The following is a 25662-nucleotide window of genomic DNA, read 5'->3' as shown; positions in this document are numbered from 1 at the left end:
TGATGATCAGTAAAAATATGCTTATGTATTTAAGCTTCTCAAAGATATAATAACTATGTTCTCATCTTTTTCTTTTTTAGGCTCGGGAAAATCCTACACCATGATGGGTACAGCTGATCAGCCTGGATTAATCCCAAGACTTTGTAGTGGACTGTTTGAACGCACTCAGAAAGAGGAAAATGAAGAGCAGAGCTTTAAAGTGGAAGTGTCCTACATGGAGATTTATAATGAAAAAGTTAGAGACCTTCTTGATCCTAAAGGGTACGTAACCTTAAGACTTTAAAGCTATAGAATTATGGACTAAAGCAGACTTACTGAACTGCATTAAGTGAAATATTTGTGTTGTACTCCAGTAGAGAATTGTCTAGTTGTTATCTTTGTGTTTTGTGCGTAATTACATTAAGTGCCTTTGCATATCTAATTCCATTCTTTTGAATTAAGAACTGATATGAGGCTGGGGTTTGGGGATAGAGAAATTTGGCTGAGAAGTTTATATTTGGTTCATATTGCCTTTTTCAGACACATCCCAAACCACAAACACAATCTATGTGATAAAAATTAACTTACTTAGCATCAGGTAATCGATATCTTTAATTATGTAGGTTCATTTTTAAGGTTTTATTTATTTACATGAGAGAGAGATAATAGAACACTGCTCAGCTCTGACATATGGTGGTGCTGAGGATTGGATCTGGGATCTCCATGGCTTTAGGCAGGTGAGTCTACTGCATTACTACCTCTGTGCTATCTTCCCACCTCCCAAGTAGGCTTTTTAAAGAAAAAAAACTTTGATGGTTATACAAAGAGACTTTTTCTTTTCTTTTCTCTTTTCTTCTCTTCTCTTTTTTTAAAATAGAGCATTGGCTTATCATGGTGCAAGGGATTGAACCTGGAACTTTGGAGCCTCAGGCATGAGCATTTCTTTGCATAACCATTATGCTATCTACTCCCACCTTAAGGAAATTTTTTAAGTTAGAAATTTCTGGGAAGAAATCCTTCCTTTTTTTTTTTATTCTAAGAGGGAGAGGCATAGAGATATGAAGCCTGAACTTTAGAACTGCTAATTTTAAAGATTCCCAGAGCAGAAAAGTATGCCTTTGAATGAGAAGTGGTGGTGAAATCTTAGAAATCTGTCTTCAGAAATGTGGCTATTATTCTGCAGTCATATCTGACCCTAATGAGAAAGATAGGTATCAGAGGAAGTCTGCTCATGGCACAGAGAGTTCTCTGAGTTCAGATTTTTCAGGAAGTATAACAGTGGTGAGTAAGATGCAGATAGTAATGATATACTGTGGCTTATTGATGTAATAACAGTCTTGGGAAGGTCAGGGAAAGTCATGGGGTCAAACATTCAGAGACTCACAGAAAATGTATGGAATGGTTAAGGAACAGTTTAGAGGAAGAAGACTACCTAGGATTGATGGTCTTCAGGCCCTGAGTCATAGTGAGGTTCAGTCACAAGAAATAGTTGCTCAGCACTTCATGACATCTCTTTTTTTGGACAAAGATAATGATCTTCAGGGTTTCACAGTGAGATTGAATTGGCACTTAGTGTTTCTGGATATAACTTAATTTACGGACTTGGGTGATGGCATACCTGGTTGAGTGCATATGTTGCCTTGCATAAGGATCGAGGTTCAAACTCCTGGTCCCCACCTGTGTGTGTGTGTGTGGAGGGGACTTGACGAACAGTGAAGCAGTACTGCAAGTGTCTTTCTCTCCTCCTCTCTATCTTCCCTTTCCCTCTCAACTCAAATTCAAACAAAAAGAAAGAACAAAAATAAACAAATAAGTAAATACAAAAAAGAAAATGGTCATTGGGAGTGGTAGATTCATTGTGTAGGTACATAGTCCCAGAGATAAACCTGGTGGCAACTAAAAAAACAAACTTAGTTTATACTTTCAGGAACTATGCAAGTCAGAGAGAGGTAGAGCTCACAGTGTGAGAACTTTTGAAACAAGCCTCATATCCCTCTCCCTCTCCCTCTCCCTCTCCCTCTCCCTCTCCCTCTCCCTCTCCCTCTCCCTCTCCCTCTCCCTCTCCCTCTCCCTCTCCCTCTCCCTCTCCCTCTCCCTCTCCCTCTCCCTCTCCCTCTCCCTCTCCCTCTCCCTCTCCCTCTCCCTCTCCCTCTCCCTCTCCCTCTCCCTCTCCCTCTCCCTTCCTGGCCTGTTAGATCAAGTCTTTATAACCCAGTGCACTGATACACAGTGTGAAAGAGGCTTATACAAAATAGGTGAGTCTGAAGGGGAAATAGCTCCCCTTTGCCCACAGAAGAGGGAAGATTCCACTAGGTACCTGGTGAGTTTTGTGGTCAGTAGGAATTTGACCCATTAGATATTAAGTGAGAACCACTCATGCTTTGAGGACTGCTGCACCGAAGCCTGGAGGCACAAGAGAGTCATTTGTTTGGAGAATGATCCAGCTGTCCAATGTGGCTGGAGGGCAGCATGCATGCAAGCTTAAGTAGGGAATAGAAGGAGGTCACAGGTTGGAGGTCATGACCCACATGTTATACCTGGCTGGAATGTGTGTGCTTGTGCTATTTTTATTCTGCCTCTGCCATGACTCCTTGTTTTTGCACTTTTAATTCTGTGAAGACTGTCAATTTTCTTTGAGATCCTGCCAGACTACTTTTCCCAGAAATTCTTAACAGACTTTGTTCTTACATTTTGTATTCCATAGTGCTTATGTGGAATAGTTTCCTCTCCAATGTCTACAGCTGGCATGTAGTCTTTGGAAATGCCTTGTGTTTTTGTCTTGGTCTACAGCTCAGTAGTTAACAACTTGGAATTTGGATTTTTGTAGCTCTACATTTAGGTCCTCTAATTGCTACCTGTTGAGCAAGTTTCTTTGTGTTTTGAAGGCCTCATTTGAACAGGGGGGAGATACTAGATAGAATCTCAGAGGCTTGTAGAAATAAACTGGAATGATACACTCAGGGTCCTAGAACATTTATTCAGCACTTAGTGTTAAAAACTCCATAGTGTTTGCCCTTTAAAATTTCCTTGTAGTTTTTGTAGTATTTTTGGAGAGTTATCGTACGTGGATTAATAACTAAAGGTTTTCTTGCAGTGAAAGGCTATTTGAGAGAATTTAGTCTTTTTTATTCAAGTGCTGATTATTTTAATTCAGCACCAAAAAATATGTGTAGATAATGCAATTTACAAATTTTTTTTTTTAAGGAAAAAGTGAAAGGAAAAGGTTGTAATAGGTTGTATCCTGAAATGAGAATTAACTCAAATATCTATTTAAATTTACTTCACTTACAGTTTTATAGTGGTAAGCAACGTTATCAATGCTTGATCATTATGGAGTTATAAGATTACATATCCACGTTAGAAATAATTAATTTACATAAAGTAAGTAGTGGAAATCCCAACATTAGCAAATACTTTTTCTTTTTAGTTTTTTTTTTTATCATGTTTATTTATTGTATAGAGACAGCCAGAAATCAAGAGGGTGGGGGTAATAGAGAGGAAGAGAGACACCTGCAGCAGTGCTTCACCACTTGGGAAGCTTTCCCCCTATAGGTGGGGACCGGAGGGCTTGAACCTGAGTCCTTGAGCATTGTAACGTATGTGCTCAATTAGATGGGCCACCACCCAGCCCCAACAAATGCTTTTTCTTATTTTTATTGTAATGCTTATGTTTTTAGAAAATTCATTTATTTAATGAGAGAGACTGCTGGGCTAGCTTTGCTAAAGAGAGAGACAAGGAACTCGTGGTGGTGTGGTAACACAATTCTTTATTGATGCGGGTGCCCCAGAGTCGGGTGTGAGCACAGTGGGTTTAGGCCACGTGGAGCTAGCAAAATGGCCGCTTCCCACTATGCATGCCAGCCCTTCTCCAGGTCGGGACGTGGAAGAGAAAGAGAGCGAAACCAGGAATAGCAGCAGGCTTTATAGGGTAAAAACGGAAGTGGCAAGTCGGAACGGGATTGACTAGGAAAAGAGGAGGAGAAAACAAGGCATTCTGGGAATGTAGAAAGCTGGTGGGATTAATGTACCCTGCAAGCATGGGTGGGGATCTTTCAGGCAAAACAATGATTATGTAAATAGGCCATAGTATCAAGCAATGCAAGGGAGCTGGCATAATGCCCAACAAGAGACTACCAAAGTTTGATTCTGGTATATATGTTGCCAGAGACTAAGCCTGGAGTCTCATTCATTAAAGCCCAGCACATTTCCACTGAACCACCTTCCTGAACACTAAGGCTTTCATTAAAATTTTTTTCTTTATTTTATTTTCATGAGAGAGAGAGAGAGAGAGGAAGAAGGAGGAAGAGGAGGAGGAAGGCGGGAGGGGGGCAAAGAGGAGGAAAGAGAGAAGAGACAGAAATGGAAACACCAGAGCTACTCTGCTCTGGGACATGGTAGTATTGGGAATAGAACTTGGGAATCTCTGGAACCTCAGACATGCAAGTCTATTGTACTATTACTGTGACATCTTTTCATACTAATGTTTGTATTTTAAGGAGTTTTTTAATTTTGTTTTATTTTTGCATTTTCATTAGGGGGGTTAATGTTTAATAATAAATAAATTATTGGTACATGTGTATGCTGGGTTATCATTTCCTTGATAAGAGAGGCTTGATAAGAGACTTTAAAAAAATCGTGAATTCATATTTAATTTTACTGAATCCTTTTTCCTACATATTGAAATAATCATGTTTATGCATATTCTCCTCATCAGTTCATCAGTGCAATAAAAGTCTAGAATCAGTTCCTATTGTCTCCCAGACCAGGCTACCCAAGGATAAGCCCAGCTTTATGTTTTAAAATCATTATTAGGTACTATTTATGGCCTTCGGCTTGTCATTTTTCATGATGAAGTTGGTCTGTAGCTTTCCTTTCTTGTAGTTAACATTTGTTGAGAGCTTGTGCTCTTTGTGCAGCAGTTGGTGATATGACAAGTAGATTGTTTGCATTTATCTGACTCTGCATTCTTTGTGGTTGTAAAGACATCCCACAGTGTACCCTTTTGAGTGATGTGATATGTTACCATTGTGTGAAGTTTTACTTACCAGTCAAGATTTTTAATTTTGGTTTAAATTCTTATGGAATCAAGTCAGTTGTTTCATTTATTTGGAGTCACTGTTGAATTCAGTATACATTTTACAGAGCACAGTTTCATCTTTTTAAAGATTGATTATTGTTTAACAATTGTTTCTTTATTTTAAATGAACAGAAGTCGCCAGACACTGAAAGTCAGGGAGCACAATGTGTTGGGGCCCTATGTGGATGGACTTTCAAAATTGGCTGTCACAAGTTATAAGGTAACACTTTTCTTTGTATAAACTCTTTATATTTAGTGTAGCAAAGCTTTTTTTGTTTGTTTAATTTGTGATGATTTTTCTGAAATTAAAAAACTTACAGTAACATCATTTAGAAATCATTTGCTAGAAAGTGTTTTTTATTTTAAAAATTATCATTACTCTTAAAATAATTTGATTTCGAGAGGTTACATATTTTCTCTTAGTAGTATATAAAATAAGAAAGTTACTTATGATTTTGTTGATTTAATAAAATAGTATTAATAGGCTTGCTTAAGCCTGTTTCAAATTTGAGAGAATCACTCATTGACCTTTTTAGTTAGTAATTCTTTTCATTTTCAGATTTCACAGTTCTTCTTTGTGTAATTCCATCAGGCGTGTTAGGGGAATGGGGTGGGGTGGAGTGAAATGCTGTGATGTGATGCACATTGACTTAGAAGCCAGAGTGTTGATCTAGTGATAACAAGTTCTCTTGTAAGACTTCTGTATGACTCTGGATCAGTTTAGACTATCTCAGCAAGCCTTTTTGCTCTGATTTTTAATATGGCAATTTATTATTATTATTATTATTACCACCAGAGCACTGCTCAGCTCTCGCTTATGGTAGTGCAGGGGATTGAACCTGGGACCATGGAGCCCCAGGCTTGAGGGTCTGTTTGCATAACCACTATGCTCTCTAGCCCTGCCTTAATATGGCAATTTTAACTGTATTATTTTTGTCATCATAGCAGATAGGTTCATGTGACCAATCAAACCTATCATTTGGTCAGTGAAGCTTCATTCTAGTAAACATCTCCTACCAGATATTGTGCTAGTTTCTGGGCTATAAGAAATGGAAGAGGTATCCATTCTCTGAAGATGCTTACAGATATTGTAAACTAGCAGATTTAAGTGCAGTCATAGGTTTGTATTCTGGTTTTGAGGTAGCTTAGAAGAGGGGCACCCAATCCCAATACATATGACATTGTCTGGTCATACCCCATAGGTGGCACAGTGGTAAAGTGTTAGACTAGTAATCATTACACCTCGAGTTTGATTCCCCAGTATTACAAGTGCTACAGTAATGCTCTGGTTCTTTGTTCTTTCTCTGTCTCTCTCTCCCCCACTCTTCTCATAAATAAATAAATGAATCTTTTAATCATCATCATCATCATTATCATCATCATCAAAGTAAAAAGAAATTGGAAAGGATAATGATGTTTAGGCAGACTTCTGGAGGAGGTCTAATAAGATAATGTATGTGAAAAGTCTTTTTTTGGAAAGTGTGGAGAGGGACCACATGGTGGCACATCTGGTTGAACACACATATTATTGCAATGCTTAAGGAACTGGGTTCAAGCCCTTGGTCCCCACCTGCAAGGGGGAGCTTCACTGCTTGTGCTGTAGTGATGCAGGTGTTACTCTTTCTCCCTCTCTCTCCCCACTTCCTTTTAATCTCTCTCTATCAAATAAATAATATTTTTAAAAAAAACTGTAGATTGCTTATAAATGTTCCATGTTTTGCTATTTTAATAATGATCATTTGAAGACTTATTCAGGCAACCTTAGAGATCAGGATTTATCAAGTGATAAGAGGAGACTGGAAAATATGAAAAGATGTTTAGCTTGTTTAAAGAATTAAAAAATTCAGTGTAAACATTATGCAAGAGATAATGAATTAGAAAGGAACAAATAAATAAGAATAAGTCTTTCATGTTATTTATTTTTTAATTTAATTTAATAATTAAAACTTTTTTTTGCCACCAAGTTTATTACTGGTGCTTAGGCCTGTTTATTTCCTTTCCCTCTCTCTTTCTTTTCCTTCCTTCCTGCCTGCCTGCCTGCCTGCCTGCCTGCCTTCCTCTCCTCCTTCTTCGTCTATGTCTCTGTCCCTATCTCCGTCTCCGTCTCTCTCTTTCAACAAAAGCTGAGAGACAGAGAGACAGAGTGTATACAGCACTTTCCACTGCATGTGGGGATGGAGATTTGAGGGTGAGTCCTTGTGCATGGTAATGTGTGTGCTCTACCAGATGAACTACCACCTAGATCTTAATTTAAAACGTTTTGATGAGGTCTAGGGAGATAGTTCAGCTTTTTAAAACACCAGCGTTAAGGTTAAGCGCATGTGGCTCAAAGCGTTAATAGACTGGGGTAAGGATCCCAGTTCCAGCCTCCGGCTCCCCATCTGCAGGGGAGTCGCTTCACAGAAGATGAAGCAGGTCTGCAGGTGTCTATCTTTCTCTCCCCCTTTCTGTCTTCCCCTCCTCTCTCCATTTCTCTCTGTCCTATCCAACAACGATGACATCAATAAAAACAACAATAACCACAACAACAATTAAAAAAAAATAAGGGAAACAAAAGGGAAAATAAATTAAAAATAAATAAAAATTAAAAAATAAATCTTTAAAACAAACAACAACAACAACAAAAAAACACACCACCAGCTTGTATACCTGAATTCTTAGAAGTTGAAGGTTTTATCCCTGACATCACCTTACCCCACAGCTGAGCAGTGTACTGGACTTTCCATTCATTCTCTCTGTTATAATAAATTGAGAAATCTTCTTAAAAGCTTTGATGAGATACAGAGAGTTAGACAGAGTACAAAGCAGTGTTCCAACATTCATGGAGTTCTAACTCATTTTCTCATTTTGTTTTCTCACATTGTACTGAGGATTGAACCAAATTCTCATATATTGAAGTCGGTCACTTTACCACCGAGCTACTTCCATTACCCATAAATCCCAGGATTCTCAGGTTTTAATATCTAAAATAAATTTGGAATGGATATGAAAATTGTGAACTCTAACATTTTTTTGTTGTTCCTTCCTCCTCAAACCCCCCCCCCCCTTCTCCCACCAGGGTTTATGGTTGAGGTTTGGTGTGGCAGCACTCCTGACGGCCTTTTTTTTTTTTTTTTTTTTTTAAAGATAGAACAGAGAGGAATTGAAGGGGGCAAGGAAATAAAGGGCGAGAAAGATAGACACCTGCAGACCTGCTTCATCTTGCAGGTGCAGAGTGGGGGTTTAAACCTGGGTCCTTGGGCTTGATGTTTTGTGTGCTTAACCCAATGTGCTACCACCTGACCCCTTCTTTCTCTCTCTCTTAAAATATTTTATTTACTTCCTTACTTATTTATTATTGGAGAGAGACAGAGAAATTGAGAGGACAGGAGGAGATAGAGGGAGAGACACTTGTAGCCTTGTTTTACCACTTGTAAAGCTTTCCCCCCAGCAGGTGAGACCAGAGGCTTGAACCTGGGTCCATGCACACTATAATGTATGCGCTTAACCAGGTGTACCACTTCCTGGTCCCGCTCTCTGTTTTTAATGAATACAAAAAAATTACTTAACTTTGTTTGTTAAAAGACATTTATGAAAAGTAACTTTGTTCAAATTAAGTAGGGCTCCATGTTTGCCCTCTTGTGTCTTATACCTCTTTTTGTGTTTTTTATACTTTGAGGTATTTTATTTACCATATTGAATTTATTCTTTATTCTTTTTCATTTATATAGCATAATTAAATATTCTCCTTTTAAATGTTTTCCATGTATTGGGTTGTCAGAACAGTCAAGATGTATTTTTTCTAAGTTTTACTATGTAAAAATGTGTCAGGGGCAGGGGTAGATAACCATTATGCAAAGAGACTTTGTGCCTGAGGCTCTGAAGTCACAGCTTCAGTTCTCTGCATCACCACAAACCAGAGCTGAGCTGTACTCTGGTAAAAAAGACAAAAATGTGTCAGGACTTTTCTACCAGGCTAATATTTATTTGTTTGTTTGTTTTTGAGTTTTAAAATTTATTTTCCCTTTTGTTGCTCTTGTTTTTTGTTGTTGTAGTTGTTGTTATTGATGTCGTTGTTGTTAGATAGGACAGAGAGAAATGGAGACAGGAGGGGATGACAGAGTGGGAGAGAGAAAGATAGACACCTGCAGACCTACTTCACTGCCTGTGAAGCAATTCCCCTGCAGGTGGGGAGCTAGGGGCTCCAACCAGGATCCTTAATGCCGGTCCTTGCGCTTTGCGCCACATGTGCTTAAACTGCTGCGCTACTGCCGGACTCCCCAGCCTAATATTTATAACAGAAAAAAAAAATAGGATGTTAATGTGAATTAATATCCTTTTGTTCTTTATGTGTCTTCATTTTTTTTTCTTTTTTTTTAAATATTTATTTTATTTATTTATTCCCTTTTGTTGCCCTTATTGTTTTATTGTTGTAGTTATTATTGTTGTTGTCGTTGTTGGATAGGACAGAGAGAAATGGAGAGAGGAGGGGAAGACAGAGAGGAGGAGAGAAAGACACCTGCAGACCTGCTTCACCGCCTGTGAAGCGACTCCCCTGCAGGTGGGGAGCCGGGGTTCGAACCGGGATCCTTATGCCGGTCCTTGTGCTTTGCACCACCTGTGCTTAACCCACTGCGCTACAGCCCGACTCCCATGTGTCTTCATTTTAAAGTATGCCTGATATATGGCAGGTGCATTCAATATCTATATGAGTGAACACATGAAAGAAAAAAAAAGAATGATATTTAAATAAGGTTTCTCATCTAAAAGCCCCCCCAAATCTAGATTTCATAACGATGATGTGGTATATTTGATTATTTTATGGGATTCAGCTTGAAGTTTCTAAATTGTCCTGATTCTCAGTCACTTTATTCTGCACCTATATAAAATATTGTATTTTCAGAGATATCATTACTATTGTATTCTGTAGGGCTTATTGTTTACTGAAAAGCAAGGTATAATCTCCAAGTACCATTTGTTGGGGTACTTGGGCTCCAAGTACCCCAGCTTCCTCCTTCTTATCCCTGAGGTCTATTTACATAACCAGTTACCTAGGAACCGCCCTGCCTGCAGGGCATTGGTTTAATCCCCACTGGTTCATGATGTCTTCTTGTTCCGCCCCCTCTAGTAGTCACCCTGATTTCCACCAGTCTCTTTTCGCTGCACCCTCTCTATGTCACATCCTGTTTCCACCCTACTTGGCGAGTATATATACAGCTGCTCTTCTGTTTTAACACACTTGGAATTGCCTTCTGACTCTGAGAGTCCCAGTCTCTCTCCTGCGAAGCTAGCCCAGCAATACAGATTGAACTGTGTCCCACTCAGCCATGAGTCCCTGGTCGTCTGTCTCTCACCCTTGAAGCTAGACCGGAAACTGGCGCCCCGAACTGAGCCCGGCATAAATGGTGCCTGAACAGGGACTGGCACCAGTGAAATATCGAAACTTATACACTAGTAGTACTTCGCAGTACAGCTGTTTTAATATTTATTATTACACAAATCATGAAATGTGTGTCTATGATTGTTTCCACTTAGGATATTGAATCTTTGATGTCTGAAGGTAACAAATCTCGTACTGTTGCTGCAACCAACATGAATGAGGAAAGTAGCCGGTCCCATGCAGTCTTCAAAATCACCCTCACACATACTTTATATGATGTAAAGTCTGGGGTAGGTTTCAGATACATGCCTTTGTTTCTGTTTTCTTTCTTAATTTTTTTTTCCTTATACTTTCTAAAGTGGATCAGGATTTGTTGTATTTGTTTCACATATAGTATTTAAGTCCTAGTCAGTGTGCATCAATTGGAACTCAAGACAAAAAGCAGAAACCTGTATGTAAACAGAAAGGGATTTAATAGGGAACTAAGTGATTACAAAGTTGTTGGAACACTGTGCTCCATACTGAATCTCTGGAAATACTACAACAGCTGCTATCAGAATTGCATTAGAGGCTGCCACCATTGCTTTTGGTTCTAACGCCCAGGAAACTGGACTAAACCTTGGAGGTTGTACAGTAGACACTCACGTACTCTAATAAGAAACCTCTTATTTCCATGAACCTGCTCACCCCCAGAAAAAGCCAGAAAGTGTAGGGGATGGGCTCTGCTTCTGCTTTTATAAATCTTAAGCAACTAACTATTTGATAGAACCTAAGTCCCATCTAGAATCCTGGCTCCTAGGAAGTCTGAAAAATGTGCGTGTTAGCTCTCTATCCACCCCAAGTAAAGGGAGGTGGGAGAGAAGTTATACCAACTGATGGTGTGTACATATATATTTGATCCTGACAGTTTGAAAACTTCACTAATATAGTTGTGTTTTCTCTCTTACTTTTTATATGACATTGGGCATATTTGTTATGCTTGCCCCCAGTGAATAAGTTTCAAATACCAGATAGTAAAATTATCACAGTGGCAAAATGCTATATTTTGGCAAGATTTTCATTTGCTGAAAGCATATTTTCTTTTTTTTACCACCACAGCAGATTAGTTTAACAACAGTGAGCTCTTTGTTTTCTGTTTCCTTTGCAGCACAAAATAAAAAACATACTGAAGAGGTTTTGTTTTGTTTTTCTTAACCCAAAAGCACTTTTGACTTGGGAAATTCAGTGTCTTCTTAGTTTGTAGCATGTTTATATGTGGAGATAAATATACATGTATATTATAATGGAAAGTTTTTACAAAATGATTCAATCTATCGACTTTGGAATTGGTTTCTCCCATGTTTTGTGTTGCTGCTGGATATAAACTGTTATTTATTTATTTTACCAGAGCACTGCTCAGCTCTAATGGGAGATTGAATTTGGGACTCTTAAGCCTCAGGCATGAGGGTGTTATTGCTTAACTATTATGCTATCTACTCCTACCACTGTCCGTTTTTTTGTTTTTTTTATGTGTGATTTGATAATAGAAAAATTTTGATAAAGGAAAATATCAGTATGTATATATCTTTTGGAATTAAAAACCTTTATTTACTTATTATCGAATAGATAAAAAGAGAAATTGAGAGGGGAGAGCAAGATACAGAGAGGAACAGAGACAGAGAGATACACACCTACAGCCCTGCTTTACCACTCATAAAGCTGGCCCCCTGCAGGTGGGGACTAGGAGCTTGAACCTTGGTCCTTGCGTATGTGCACTTAACCAGATGCTCCGCCATCTGGCCCCAGTATGTATATATCTTAACTAGAAAAAATGTATATATCTTAACTAGTTAATTTAATGTCTTGAAATTATGAAAGAAGGGGATGCTTTTCCATGAATAATATGAAAACTTTTAGATGTGGTTGTGTTTTTGAGAGAGCCTTCTACAATAAAAAAAATCAGATTAATTCTTTTTTAACATCAGTAAAATTATATTTTCCCTCACTATTACTATTGAATAGTCACAGTCTTTTAGGCATTAATTCATACCAGATTAAATTTATTATAACTGCTTATTTAGTTTTCTCTATGATAACTCCTTTTCAAATATTTTTATAGAGACAGAAATTGAGGAGAGGAGGAGATAGAGAGGTAGAGAGACAGAGAGATAGAGAAACACCTGCAGCCCTACTTCACTGCTTGTGAAGTTCCCCCCATGCAGGTGGGTACCAGGGGCTTGAACCTGGGTCCTTGCACACTGTTATGTGAGCATTTAACCAGGTGTGCCACCACCTGGCTCCCTCTATGATAATTCTATTGAGTTCAGAATGCCCCATTTTTTTTTGGGGGGGGGGCTCTTTTCTTTTTTAGATTTTTTTTTTTGATAGGAAGAAAGATGGGGAGAGAACAAAGGAAAGATAACTGCAGCACTGCTTCACCACTGTGAAGCTTCTCCCCACAGGCGGAGATCAAGGGTTTGAACCCAGATCATTGTGCATGATAATGCCTCATGTGGTGTACCATATCCTAGTTCCTGCAACATTGTGATTTTGAGATAACTTTCTTTCTAGGTTGGTAGAGTTCTGTGTAATTTCTTGTATAATTTCTTTTTTTTATATTTATTTTATTTATTTATTCCCTTTTGTTGCCCTTGTTGTTTTATTGTTGTAGTTATTATTATTGTTGTTGTCATTGTTGGATAGGACAGAGAGAAATGGAGAGAGGTGGAGAGAGGAGGGGAAGACAGAGGAGGAGAGAAAGACACCTGCATACCTGCTTCACCGCCTGTGAAGCGACTCCCCTGCAGCTGGGGGTATACTTTCTTCAGATTGTATTGTTTTCTTATATTCTTTTACAGTATCACAAAACTCATTTTGAATTACCAATGAAGTATTAGCTTTAATAAAATATTTTGATACTGAAGATCATACAAATCATTTGTGCTAAGATACTGAGTGCAACTCTCTCGCTTCTGTAATTCTTTATTTGTATTTGCCTATTCCGTTTTTCAGACATCTGGAGAAAAAGTGGGCAAACTGAGCTTGGTTGACTTGGCTGGCAGTGAGAGAGCCACCAAAACTGGAGCTGCTGGGGACAGGCTGAAGGAGGGGAGCAACATCAACAAGTTAGTTCCTCAAAAAGTTTGTTGTTACTGCTTATTTACTTCCTAACACAACTGGGAAATTTCTGTGGTTGTAGAAAGAGTAAGATTCTGGAATCACTACAGCTGTAATGAATCCGTGGTTTAGAAATCTTTGCATATATGGGCCTGCGCCTTCCATGCTTGATGGAGACTTTCTTACATCAGGCTCAACCTGACGCTGTTGACTGGCTACGGAAGAAGGGCAAACGCTAGAAGAAGAAGAAGGAGCACAGCCTCAGTTGAGGCACAGCTTTATCAGTAGGGGCTCTTTAGAGATGTGGGGTAGAGAGTTCTTTGTCCCTGGGAGTGGTCCCCTTTATGCTGATGCTTAGCTGCATTGTTGGCTTCTGTCTTATAAATGATAGTAATACCCACCACCTCTCTTTTCCATTCCTCGTTGTGACAATCCATAATACCTACAGACATTAGCATCTGCCTATTCTGGGAACTCAGTCTCCCTTCCAGCTGAAAACCACTGCAATAGGTATGATCAAATCAGATTTCTCCAAGTTCAGTTGTTGATCCTAATTCCCAAGTCACTGAAGAAACAGGGAAGTTAGGGTTTGGGGGCTCTATGAAGGTATTTATTTATTTATTTATTTTGCCTCCAGGGTTATCACTGGGGCTCGGTGCCTGCACTATGAATCCACTGCTCCTGGAGGTCATTTTTCCCATTTTGTTGCCTTTGCTGTTGCCCTTGTTGTAGTTGTCATTGTTATCATTGTTATAGCTGTTGTTGGTGTTGAATAGGACAAAGAGAAATTGAGAGAGGAGACAGAGGGGAGAGAGAAAGATAGACACCTGCAGAATTGCTTCACTGCTTGTGAAGTGACCTCCTCTTACCCCCCCCCACCCCCCCAAGGTGTGGAGCTGGGAGCTCAAACTGGGATCCTTGCACCAGTCTTTGTGCTTCGCGCCTTGTGTGCTACTGCCCAGCCTTCGAAGTAATTTTTTAGCCCCCCCCTTTTTTTTTAAACCAGAGTACTGCTCAGCTCTGGCTTCTGGTGGGGGTGGGGGTGGGGGTGGGGGGGATTGAACCTGGGACTTCGGAGCCTCAGGCATGAGTCATTTTGCGTAACCATCATGCTATCCACCTGCGCCCTATCATCATGTTTTGTTGTTTTATTTTGTCTTGTGTGATATTTTCTACATCAAGCTGAATTGCCAGCTGCATGTGGGAAGGAATCACTTCTATTCTATTTCTTTTTTTTTTTTTTTAAGGATTTTTAAAAAATTAACTTTTAATTTTTTAACTTACTTTTTTATTACACAGAAATAGAAACTGAGATGGAGGGGGGAGATAGAAAGAGAGACACTTATAGTACTGCTCTACCACTTGTAGAGCCTTCCTGAAGGTGGGGGCTTGGGGCTTGAGCCCAGTCGCTGTTGCATGATAAGTTGTGCACTCAAACAGGTCTGCCACCACCTGGCCCCCAGAATCATTTTTATTCTTGTAGCTCCCAGAACATACAGCAAGGTTGTAAATTACTAGTAATAGTAACCAGCTGAAAATGACAGGGCACCATCATCCAAGTATTGAATAGTTGTGTGAGTATTGAATACTCACACAAATGAAAGATAGTTTGGCCTATGTGGTTTTATTGCTTGCAGCAGTATAAGAGGGATGTCAGTTTTCAGAGTTTATCTGTTTTCAAATGAGCAGCAAAATGCTGATGGCAGTGTTGCTTTCATGCAGGTACAAAGGCATCTTGATGTTGGATCTCTGTATACTGAAAGGTGTATTTGATAGACTCTGTTTTTCATGATTTTCCTGGTTCATTGCACCATGCAGGTCTCTCACCACGCTTGGTCTGGTTATCTCAGCCCTGGCAGATCAAAGTGCTGGCAAGAACAAGAACAAATTTGTTCCATATCGTGACTCAGTTCTCACTTGGCTGCTCAAAGTAAGTTGCTTTTTGTTTTTCTGAGATTGGTATAAAGAACAAATATGGAGTAGACTATTCATCGTTTTACTCAGTGATTATTTCCTCCGTCAGGACTCAAATTTATAGTCACTTGGATTTTCAATGTAAGCATAATTTTAATGGGTGGAATCATGTTTCTTCCTAATTCACCAGAACCTGGAAGCAGTGGGAATTGGGGTACACTGCTTTTGCACAATTGGGGAACTAGAGATGCGACTTAGTGCTAATCTAATGGGTAAGTCATAGAAAGGGAGAATCTGCTCTCTTACAGATCCAGTTGGATGCTTCCTCTCTCACTGATTTCTTTTATTTGACTGACATTTTGAACCTTGTTTTTCTGTTTAGTAGTTTCAAGACTACTAATGATCATCTTGATTAATTTCATCTTAAATGTGTTTAACATTACACAGGAGAGCACAGCCATTCATTCATTGGTTAACTGATTCAGAATGATAGTGAAATGGAAATGAAAAAGAAAAAACACTGTAGGGAGTGCTATGAGGAGAAGGCAAAGAATGTAAAGCACTCCTTACCCTCTAAGTGGAGCCCAAGAAGGGAGATTAGACATGTACACAATACAGAGCCTTACCTAGTGATGTCACGAGCGAGATTATAATGATGTGTAGAAGGAGGATGGTGAAGGGAGTGACTGTTTTCTCAAGTTTTCTCAAGTCTTCATATTCCTTTTAATCTTGGTAGAGGTGCTTTGGCCAACTGGTTATTGGACAAAAAGTTGATTGACCTTGTGACAATTTAAGCCCTTGTTGAATTGAAACAAAATATTTTATCATATATATGATCTTTTTTAATGAAACAATTTCATGAGCTCTCATTAGTCTTGTGATAACTTATTTTCTCACTAATTGGGTTAGAAGGATAGTTCACTGGGCTGGGTGCCTGCCTTGCTATGTGCATGACCCAAGTTCAAATTCTAGTACCACAAGTAGGAGGAGTGCCACAGCATGGGGACATATCTGGCATTGTACCTCACACTCTCTCTTAATCTCTCTGTTTCTCTGTTTGAATGGAAAAGTGGCCTGGGAGTGGTGAAATTACATACGTGGGAGGCCCTGGCTTGTGAGAAAGAAAAACAACGTTTTTGTTGTGTGTTATGTTAGAGTTTACTTTATAAAGATAAGTTAAACACCACCCTCTTCGCAGTTAGTTTAAGTAGAGGACACAACTTTGGACTTATATTATGACATATTTAGAAAACTTCATTTGTAACAGGAAAAGACCTTTCTCCTATTTTCTGTATATTCTCAAGAGAGTACTAGTATTTAACTTGATGTTCTAAAACACTGTGTGCCGTTTGTACATACCTTATTAGGTGAAATTTGCTACAATAGAAAAATTTAGGAGATTATTTTCTTTAGCTAAAACACAGTAGGTTTAGACATTCAGACAAAAGAATAAACAAAATTTGGTTGTTAAAAACCACTTTGTATATGACTCTAATTAAAAAGTTATTACAAAATATTTTATTACCAAGGAAATAATTGTATTAGTCTTTATTTGTTAATAATTAGCCTTGAAATCTCATTTGTCTAATTTCCAGAAGAAACCTCACTAAGATACTTTATTATTTTTCCTCCCAAACTTTCTATGGAAACATTTTCAGATCATTTTTGATTAATTCCTGCATGGGCCTGATTTGAAGACAGGATATTTATTTTCTTTTTGTTTCAGTGTTTACAATTCAGTCCATTTAAATCACAGTAGGAAAAATCATCTGTTAAATTAATTGACATAGTTGAAATGACATAGGTAAATCATTAAATGGCCATTAGTTTAAATAATGAAATCCATTGCTAAATGCTTCCCATCCTACAGATAATGGCAGTGGGAGCAATACTAGTAAATGGCAGAAGCAAGACCATCTTCTTTTGGCTGAACTCTGTGCTCTTAGAAGGAGAACCATTATTAAATCAATAATAACACTAAACCCTCCCCCCCCAAAAAAAAGGTGTGAGGGGACCTGGAGAGGGCATCTGACTTTTACCAAACATTGATAGAAAATTGAAAATTCTTGAAAGTGGTGTGGGAGGTGATACATTTGCTAGAGCTTTGGATTTAAAAGCATGAGGTTCTGAGTTTGAATACCAGCATTGCATGTGCCAGAGTGATGCTCTGGTTCGTTCCCTCTCTCTCTCTTCTCTCTCTCTCTCTCTCTCTCTCTCCATCTCTCTTGGCTCTCTCATGTTAATAATGGAATACAAATGTAAAAAATATATATAGGAGAAAAATTGCTAACTTAAAAAATTCTTGAAGAAAAAAAGTAGACACATTCTTTAAAAGCTCACTTGTATATCTGTTTCAACCAACTGGGCTGTAATTACAATTTCTCTATGTTAATTCTTAGGTGTGAAAGCCAATTGTGCTATTGCTACAGATGGTCCTGTCTCCCCAGCCCAGTCTGTTTCATTCTTTACAGTTAGGTTACAACATCTCTTTAAATAAATATTCAACTTATTTTTTCCCCTTAAAGATAATTTATTTTAATGAGAAAAAGAGAGAAAGAACCAGAGTATCATGCTGACAAAGTATCTTGTGGTACTAGGGATCAATCTCTGGACCGTAGACATTCAGATTCTGTACTCTGCCACTGACCCATCTCCCTGGCTGCATAACTTTCTTTTTTAAAAAATTTGTTTATTTTATTATATTTATTTATTTTATTATTTTATTATATATTAATAATATATAATATTATTAATATTATATATTGGGGAATTAATGTTTTACATTCAACCGTAAGTACAATAGTTTGTACATGCATAACATTCCCCAGTTTCCCATATAACAATACAACCCCCACTAGGTCCTCTGAATCCTTCTTGGACCTGTATTCTCCCCACCCACCCACCCCAGAGTCTTTTACTTTGGTGAGATATGCCTTGGCTGCATAGCTTTCAGCAGCTCTCTTGTAGGCCCTTACAGTGTAGTCCTTGAGTTTAATGACTCCTGTCTTAGTTGGCCCTTATTAATCTGACTCCTCCCTACCTCTCAGTGTTCATTGTTAGCTTTTATTATTATCAATTCTAGTCTAGTGGTGAGTAATTTTACTTATCAGATGTTACTAGGCTTTGTTGGAATTTTCTTCCTTTTTTAATCTCTTCTCCAGCTTCCTTCCTCTCTCCCTTCAGACTTAACTCATCACTAAGTTTCAAATATCACTATCTCTGGGATTCTTCCTTAACCTTTTAAGAGTGGGCTTTCCTGTGTTTTCCCAGAACAAATCGGATTCATCCTTCCTTTAGTTCTTATACAGTATTAACTTATTAGCATTATCCTCTAGATAGTAAGCTCCATGAAGTGGTGAATGAATGAGTAATTTCATCTCTGCTGTGAGCTAGCATTTTGACCTTTGGTAAGTCTATCAATCTTCATAGGCCACAATTTCTTGCCTGTAAGATGAAATAATTTGATTAGATGATTCTCAAAAGAGTTCTTTCAACTTTGAAAAATGATGGCTTCCAAAATTAAATTTTTCCTCTCTGTCCATTTAATTTGCAGTTGCTGCATTTGAAACAAAGCTCATTTGATTTGACTAATTAAACAATTAATGAGTAAACAAGTGGCTTTCTACTTTTTCCTTGAATGTGTGCCAGTTCTTTTGTTGCTGTTTCCTTTTTGCTCGTGGCATGAGGTCACTTTGTAATAAAAGCATATTGTTGTTCATATACAAGGGTTTTTAAACTATCTAGTATTTGAGGTTTGCCAGGTTTCCTTTTCTCAGCATCAATTGAAACACAGTGTGCAGGCTTTTTGTTTTTGGTAGTGGTTGTTGCAAATCCCCTTTAGCAGACAGCATATGCTGTACATTGGGAACTAACAGACTATAGTGCTGGGAGGGCAGCACCCCACCACGGTTCGACTAGTGAACTGTACTACAATCTGAGTTGCAATTCCTGTGACATTTGTGTATACCATTTGAGTTTCATAAATGTGGTTAAATGTAGTTTGTGGTTCTTTCTCAATCTTTCCCTTCCTCCTCTTTTTTTTTTTTTTTTTTTTCTCCCCTTACCAGAGCACTGCTCAGCTCTGGCTTATGTTAGTACAGGGGATTGAACATGGGATTTTGAAGCCTCAGGCATGAGAATCTTATTCTGTAACCAGTATGCTGCCTTCCCGGCTCATGTATGAATTTTATCTTTGTGTTTTTCAGGCAGTTGCCAACACTAGGCACAAAGATGGGAGTAGTGCCCACCAAGTGAAGAATAAAAGCAAGCTTTCACACAGGATTTTCAGAAATAGTGCTGCTTCCTAAAGTCTATATTGTATTTTCTTCCTTTTTGTGCATGAAAGTCTATGTCCTTCCAAGATATAATTATCTTAGCTGTATTTTCTGTGGAAAACCCAAGTTTGAGTAATGAATGAATAAATGGACATATTGTCCAGCAGGAGTAGATAGCATAATGGTTATGCAAAGAGACTCTCATGCCTGAGGCTCCAGAGTCCCAGGTTCAATCCCCCGCACCACCAAAAAGCCAGAGCTGATCAGTGCTCTGGTAAAAAAATGAATAAATAAATGGACATATTGTCTGTGATTGCATTGAACCACTGGCAGTGCCTGGGGAATCATTTTGTTTCTGAAACTAAGACAGAATAACATGGAAAGATGTTGGGACCCCTTACTTATTTCTCTATATAATAGGTAGAAAAAGCAATAATTCCCTGAGCCTGAAATCTAATATGCAGGTGTATCCAAGTTATTGTCTGGGTAGATATTGTCATGGTTGGAAAAAGGACCAGAAAGCTGGATCAGGGAAGAGAGTAGCTCCCTAATATGGGAAAGGTGTGTAAATATTGTTGACTGTAAACTCCATCAATTTGATATGATCTGGGGCCCATATTCAGCTTAGGAGCCTACGTGGCCTCTGCATCCTTGTAGATCTAAGCTCACATTCTGTGGTCATGGGTAGGAATGTTCTAAGCTGCCCCAATGACCTTGGGTCCATACTCCCAGAAGGTTAAAGAATAGGAAAGCTATCAAGGGAGGGGATGGGATACAGAGTTCTGGTATTAGGAATTGTGGGACTTGTTCCCCTCTTATCCTATGGTTTTGTCAGTTTTTCCTTTTTATAAATAAAATAAAATAAAAAAGCAATAATTCGTCACCTCACAGTATCTATGAGTCAGAATTCTTAGTGTGACTTAACTGAGTCTTGCTGGGGTTCCCCAGTGTGAAACTATCAAAGTGTCATGTCAGGTTTGACAGTGGTACTGAGGGTTTGGAGGGCTGGAGGAAGCAATGTATGATGTAGTCTTCTAAGTAGCTGTCAGCAGACCACATGGTTTGCTCCAAAACTCACTCCTGTGGTATTTTTTGTGTAGGGTGTTCTTCTTCATGGCAGTAATTTCCGCTAGAGCTAGAGAAAACACCCAGTACAGAAGCCAGCCTACTATAATCTAATAGAAGTTAATTTTAAAGATTTTATTTATTTACTAGAAAGGTAGGAGGAGAGAGAGAAAGAACCAGACATCACTTTGGTGCGTGTACTGCCAGGGATCAAACCCAGGACCTCATGCTTGAGATCCCAATGCTTTATCCGTTGCACCACCTCCCAGACCACAATAACAAGGCTTTTTCTTCTTCTTCTTCTTTTTTTTTTTTTAAGTATCAGAAATCCTTTTTTCTTTTTTAAAAAATATATTTTATTTATTCTGGATAGAGATAGAGAAATTGAAGAGGGAAGGGGAAGATAGAGAGGGGGTGAAGCACTGCTTCACTACTCTTGAAGCTGTTCCCCCTGTAGCTGGTGAATGGAAGCTTGAACCTTGACTTTTTTGCACTATAATTAGCACATTCTACTAGGTGAGCCACCACCCGGCCCTCAGATCAGCAAGTTTTGCCACAGTTAGGGTAAGTGGGTGACAGAGTTATGAATGCCAGGAGACAGATTCCTTGGGGGCATCTTAGAGGTTCCTGCCTGGGTTGAATTACCAACAACCTTTGCATAGTGACTTCAATAAAATTGGAGGTAGAATTGATTTCCCATTTTTAAAAAATAATTCTGAATTACATCTAGTTATTTTTTTATGTCCCAAAGAGAACATATTTTTTAAATTTGTAGAAAGATACATCTGAAGCTCATTTTTCTATACTTTTTAGTTTTAGTATAACAATGAATATCTCTTTTTCAGCACGTTTGTCTGAACTCTAGACACAGTAGTGGAGAATGTGAAACCTGTTTTATTAGTTTCTGAAGTGCTGTCAGAAATAAAATGAAGTACCTTCAGTGTGTCTTTTCTTTTATAAGACTGTAATTGTATTGTACATTTTTACAAATTTATAAGGTACTTGCTGTTGTAAGTTTATAACAGCAGTACTTTGTGGACTATTAAGAGTCCAACTATATGATCTTGTGGAGGAGATTATAGGTAATCACTTGATCAGATGGCAAGTAATATAATTTTTTACTTGCTCTAAGGAAGATTTTGTTGTTGAACAAATCACTCCTTTTATTGTGAGTAGTTTGATGATTTCTGATGCCATTCACTTAGAATTAACTTTTGTCAGGGCCAGATTGGGGTGCTCCTGGTTGAGCACACATGTTACAGTGTGCAAGGACCCAGGTTCGAGCTCCTGGTCTCCACCCGCAGGGGGAAAGCTTCAAAAGTGGTGAAGCAGTACTGCAGGTGTCTTTCTCCCTCTCTCTCATCCCCTTCCCTTTCAATTTCTGGCTGTCTCTATCAACTAAATAAAGATAATAAAAAATTAAGAAAAAAAAGGAATTAGTGGTCTGGGAGGTGGCTCAGTGGATAAAGCATTGGACTCTCAAGCATGAGGTCCTGAGTTCAATCCCTAGCAGCACATGTACCAGAGTGATATTGGGTTTTTTCTCTCCTCCTATCTTTCTCATGAATAAATAAATAAATTCTTAAAAAAAAAAAACTTTTGTTAAACCAAAATAAATGGAGGCTTCTCTATATTTCCATGTGCCTCCCTCACACCCCTCCACACCCCTCCCCTTCTTAGCCCTCCTCCTCCTGCTACCATGGTTATTAGCCTGTACAATGAATGTACTGCTCCTAGAGACCTTCCTCCCTTTTCTTTATTTTTTGACAGAGAGAAATAGGTTGTGGGGGTGGAGAGAGGGAGAGAGAAAGAGACACCTGCAGCATTTCTGTACCACTTGTGGCACTTTTCCCCTTTGCTGTTGGGTACCTGGGGTTTGAACTTGGGTCTTTATACTTGGTAACTCGTATGCTTTATCAGGTACACTGTCACCTACCTGGCTTCTCTTTGTCCTTTCTTAATGCATCCAGGGCACCTGCATTTTACTTCTTGCTTTGACCCAGGCCTTTTAATCTTGGAGAATTATTTAACCATTCCTGACTTCCACTTTCTCATCTGATGTTTCCTTCCACCTTTAAAATGCTACTTTATTTCTTCTCTCCTCCAGGACAGTCTTGGGGGTAACAGCAAGACAGCCATGGTAGCTACTGTGAGTCCAGCAGCTGATAACTATGATGAAACCCTGTCAACTCTGCGGTATGCAGACCGTGCCAAAAACATTGTGAATCATGCTGTGGTGAATGAGGATCCCAATGCACGGATTATCCGAGATCTGCGGGAAGAAGTAGAAAAACTCCGAGAGCAACTCACCAAGGCAGAGGTAGGAGGCCCAGTTGAGCGGTGCTTTGTGTGTCTGGCATAATAAGTTTAGTAAGGATAGAGCTTGTATTTTCTTTCCCATAACCATACATGCTAAGTGTTCCACAGGAATGTTTGAATTTCCCACAGGAAGAAAAATTTGAGTATGAGTAAAGGAAGACAGGTGATTACAGTTGAAAGTTATAGGTGTTAAATTTTATTGGTGTTAGGTAGATAAGAAAGGGAATTGAGGGAGTCGGGCTGTAGCGCAGTGGGTTAAGCACAGGTGGCGCAAAGCACAAGGACCGGCATAAGGGTCCCGGTTCGAACCCCGGCTCCCCACCTGCAGGGGAGTCGCTTCACAGGCGGTGAAGCAGGTCTGCAGGTGTCTGTCTTTCTCTTCCCCCTCTGTCTCCCCCTCCTCTCTCCATTTCTCTCTGTCCTATCCAACAACAACAACAACAACAATAATAACTACAACAAAACAACAAGGGCAACAAAAGGGAATAAATAAATAAAATAAAATATTAAAAAAAGATTTTAATAAAAAAAAGAAAAAAAGAAAGGGAATTGAGATATGTTTTCACAATATAGGAAGTAGACAGGGGCAAGGGTAGAGAGCATAATGGTTATGTAAACAGACTCTCATGCCTGAGCCTCTGAGGTCCCAAGGTTCAATCCCCCACACCGCCATCAGCCAGACCGGAACAGTGCTCTTATAAAAAAAAGTTAAAATAAAAATAAAGGAGGGAGTTGGGCGGTAGCTTAGCGGGTTATGTGCATGTGGCGCAAAGCACCTCAGGCAAGAGAGTCTGTTTGTATAAGCTTCATATTCTCTCTCCTGTCCTTTTTTTTTTTCTTCTTCTTCTTTTTTTCTCTTCCCACTAGGGTGTTTGCTAGGTCTTGAGTGCCTGCACAACACTCTTTTGCTCCCAGTGGACATTGTTTTTTCCCCTTTTAGAGACACAGAGAAATACAGAAAGAGAAGGAGAAAGACACCTGCAACAGTATTCCACTATTTGTGAAGTTTCCTCCCAGCTTGTGGAGGTCAGGGACTTCAATCTGGGTCCTGCCACATGATAACATGTGCACTCAACCAGGTGCACCATTGCTCAGCCCCCCATTTATAATATGTGGGATTTCTGCTCCATCAGAGTATAAACACCTATATGATTCTCATTTACAACTAAATAAATGTTTATTCTTTTGTTGAGAGTAGAAGAAGACATTACATTCAGGATCCCATCTTTAACATTTCTGATCCTACAATTTCCTAGCTCTGTGGGTCATGTATCTGGGGATTGGACAATAGCCTCTTCTTTTTAGTAACCCATTTTCTTTTCTTTTCTTTTCTTTTCTTTTCTTTTCTCTCTCTTTTTTTTTTTTTTGCCTCCAGGGTTATTGCTGGGGCTCAGTGCCTGCACCATGAATCCACTACTTCTGGAGGCCATCATCCCCCCCCCTTTTGTTGCCCTTGCTGTTGTAGCCTTGTTATGGTTATTATTGTTGTTGTTGAGGTCACTCATTGTTGGATGGGACAGAGAGAAATGGAAAGAGGAGGGGAAGACAGAGAGAGGAAAGAGAAAGATAGACACCTGTAGACCTGCTTCACTGCCTGTGAAGTGACTCCCCTGTAGGTGGGGAGCAGGGGGCTCAAACTGGGATCCTTATGCTAGTCCTTGCGCTTAAGCCGCTGCGCTACCACCTGATCTCCTAGTAACCCATTTTCTGACAGTAAGTCACTGAAATACATAGTCTAAGCAACTCAGTTTTATCCTATTTTTAACAGGAATGATCTTTATAGTTAAAGGTTTTTTTTTTTTTTTTTGCCTTTAGGATTATTGCTGGGGCTTGGTGCCTGCACTATTAATCCACTGCTCCTGGAGGCATTTTTAAATTAATTAATTAATTTATCTGTTTTATTTTCCTTTTCCATTTTGTTGCCATTGCTGTTGTTGTTGCTGCTGGATGAGACAGAGAGTAATCGAGAGAGGAGGGGAAGACAGGGGGAGAGAAAGGCAGATACCTGCAGACCTGCTTCACCACTTGTGAAGTGACCCCCCTGCAGGTGGGGAACCAGGGGTTGGAACAGGGATCCTTAAGCTGGTCCTTGCACTTTGTACCATGTGCGCATAACCCACTGTGCTACCACCACCTGGTCCCCATTTTATCAATATTTTTTTGAAATTTTGTTTCTGTCTTTCTGGTACTAATCACATTATATCCATTTTGCATTGTGTACAAATTTAGTTTGTATTTACTTGACTAAATACCTATAGTCATTACTGAAGACTAAAATGAATTGTTCATATGAGTCTAGATGTGTGATCTATTGGTCTTTTTAAAAAAAAAAAAAAGTCTCAGAGCTTGAAGTTTCTATCCCTGTGATATTACCAGAGCTTTATAGTAACAGTGGGTTGGAGTAAAAGGGAAAAAGTTGAGTCTTTCTCTTCAGCCCCCCTTGGCTTCCAGAGTGAGTGTGTGATACTCAAGAGTCAGATTCTGTGCTGGTGACAGCCACTGCCAGGTCCTGAGTAGATTAGAAACTCAGTGTAGCAGAACTAGTTGAGGCACATTCTTCTGTCTTTTGGACTTAACTT

At 39.1% G+C, this 25662-nt stretch overlaps 1 protein-coding gene across 2 annotated transcripts in view; it reads left to right on the top strand.

The window, feature by feature from the left end:
- KIF13B (kinesin family member 13B) overlaps positions 1-25662 on the top strand; it is a 240868-nt gene that overhangs the window by 90360 nt on the left and 124846 nt on the right. For both annotated transcript variants that reach the window (XM_060184901.1, XM_060184902.1), the window contains exons 6-11: positions 81-261; positions 5189-5276; positions 10571-10705; positions 13407-13519; positions 15330-15441; positions 22872-23084. In XM_060184901.1, coding sequence (XP_060040884.1) covers positions 81-261; positions 5189-5276; positions 10571-10705; positions 13407-13519; positions 15330-15441; positions 22872-23084 — 842 coding nt within the window. The remainder of the gene's footprint in view (positions 1-80; positions 262-5188; positions 5277-10570; positions 10706-13406; positions 13520-15329; positions 15442-22871; positions 23085-25662) is intronic.

Source organism: Erinaceus europaeus, chromosome 2, assembly GCF_950295315.1.
Source record: "Erinaceus europaeus chromosome 2, mEriEur2.1, whole genome shotgun sequence".
NCBI classification, from domain to species: Eukaryota; Metazoa; Chordata; class Mammalia; order Eulipotyphla; family Erinaceidae; genus Erinaceus; species Erinaceus europaeus.
This window is presented reverse-complemented; position numbering and strand designations above follow the sequence as displayed.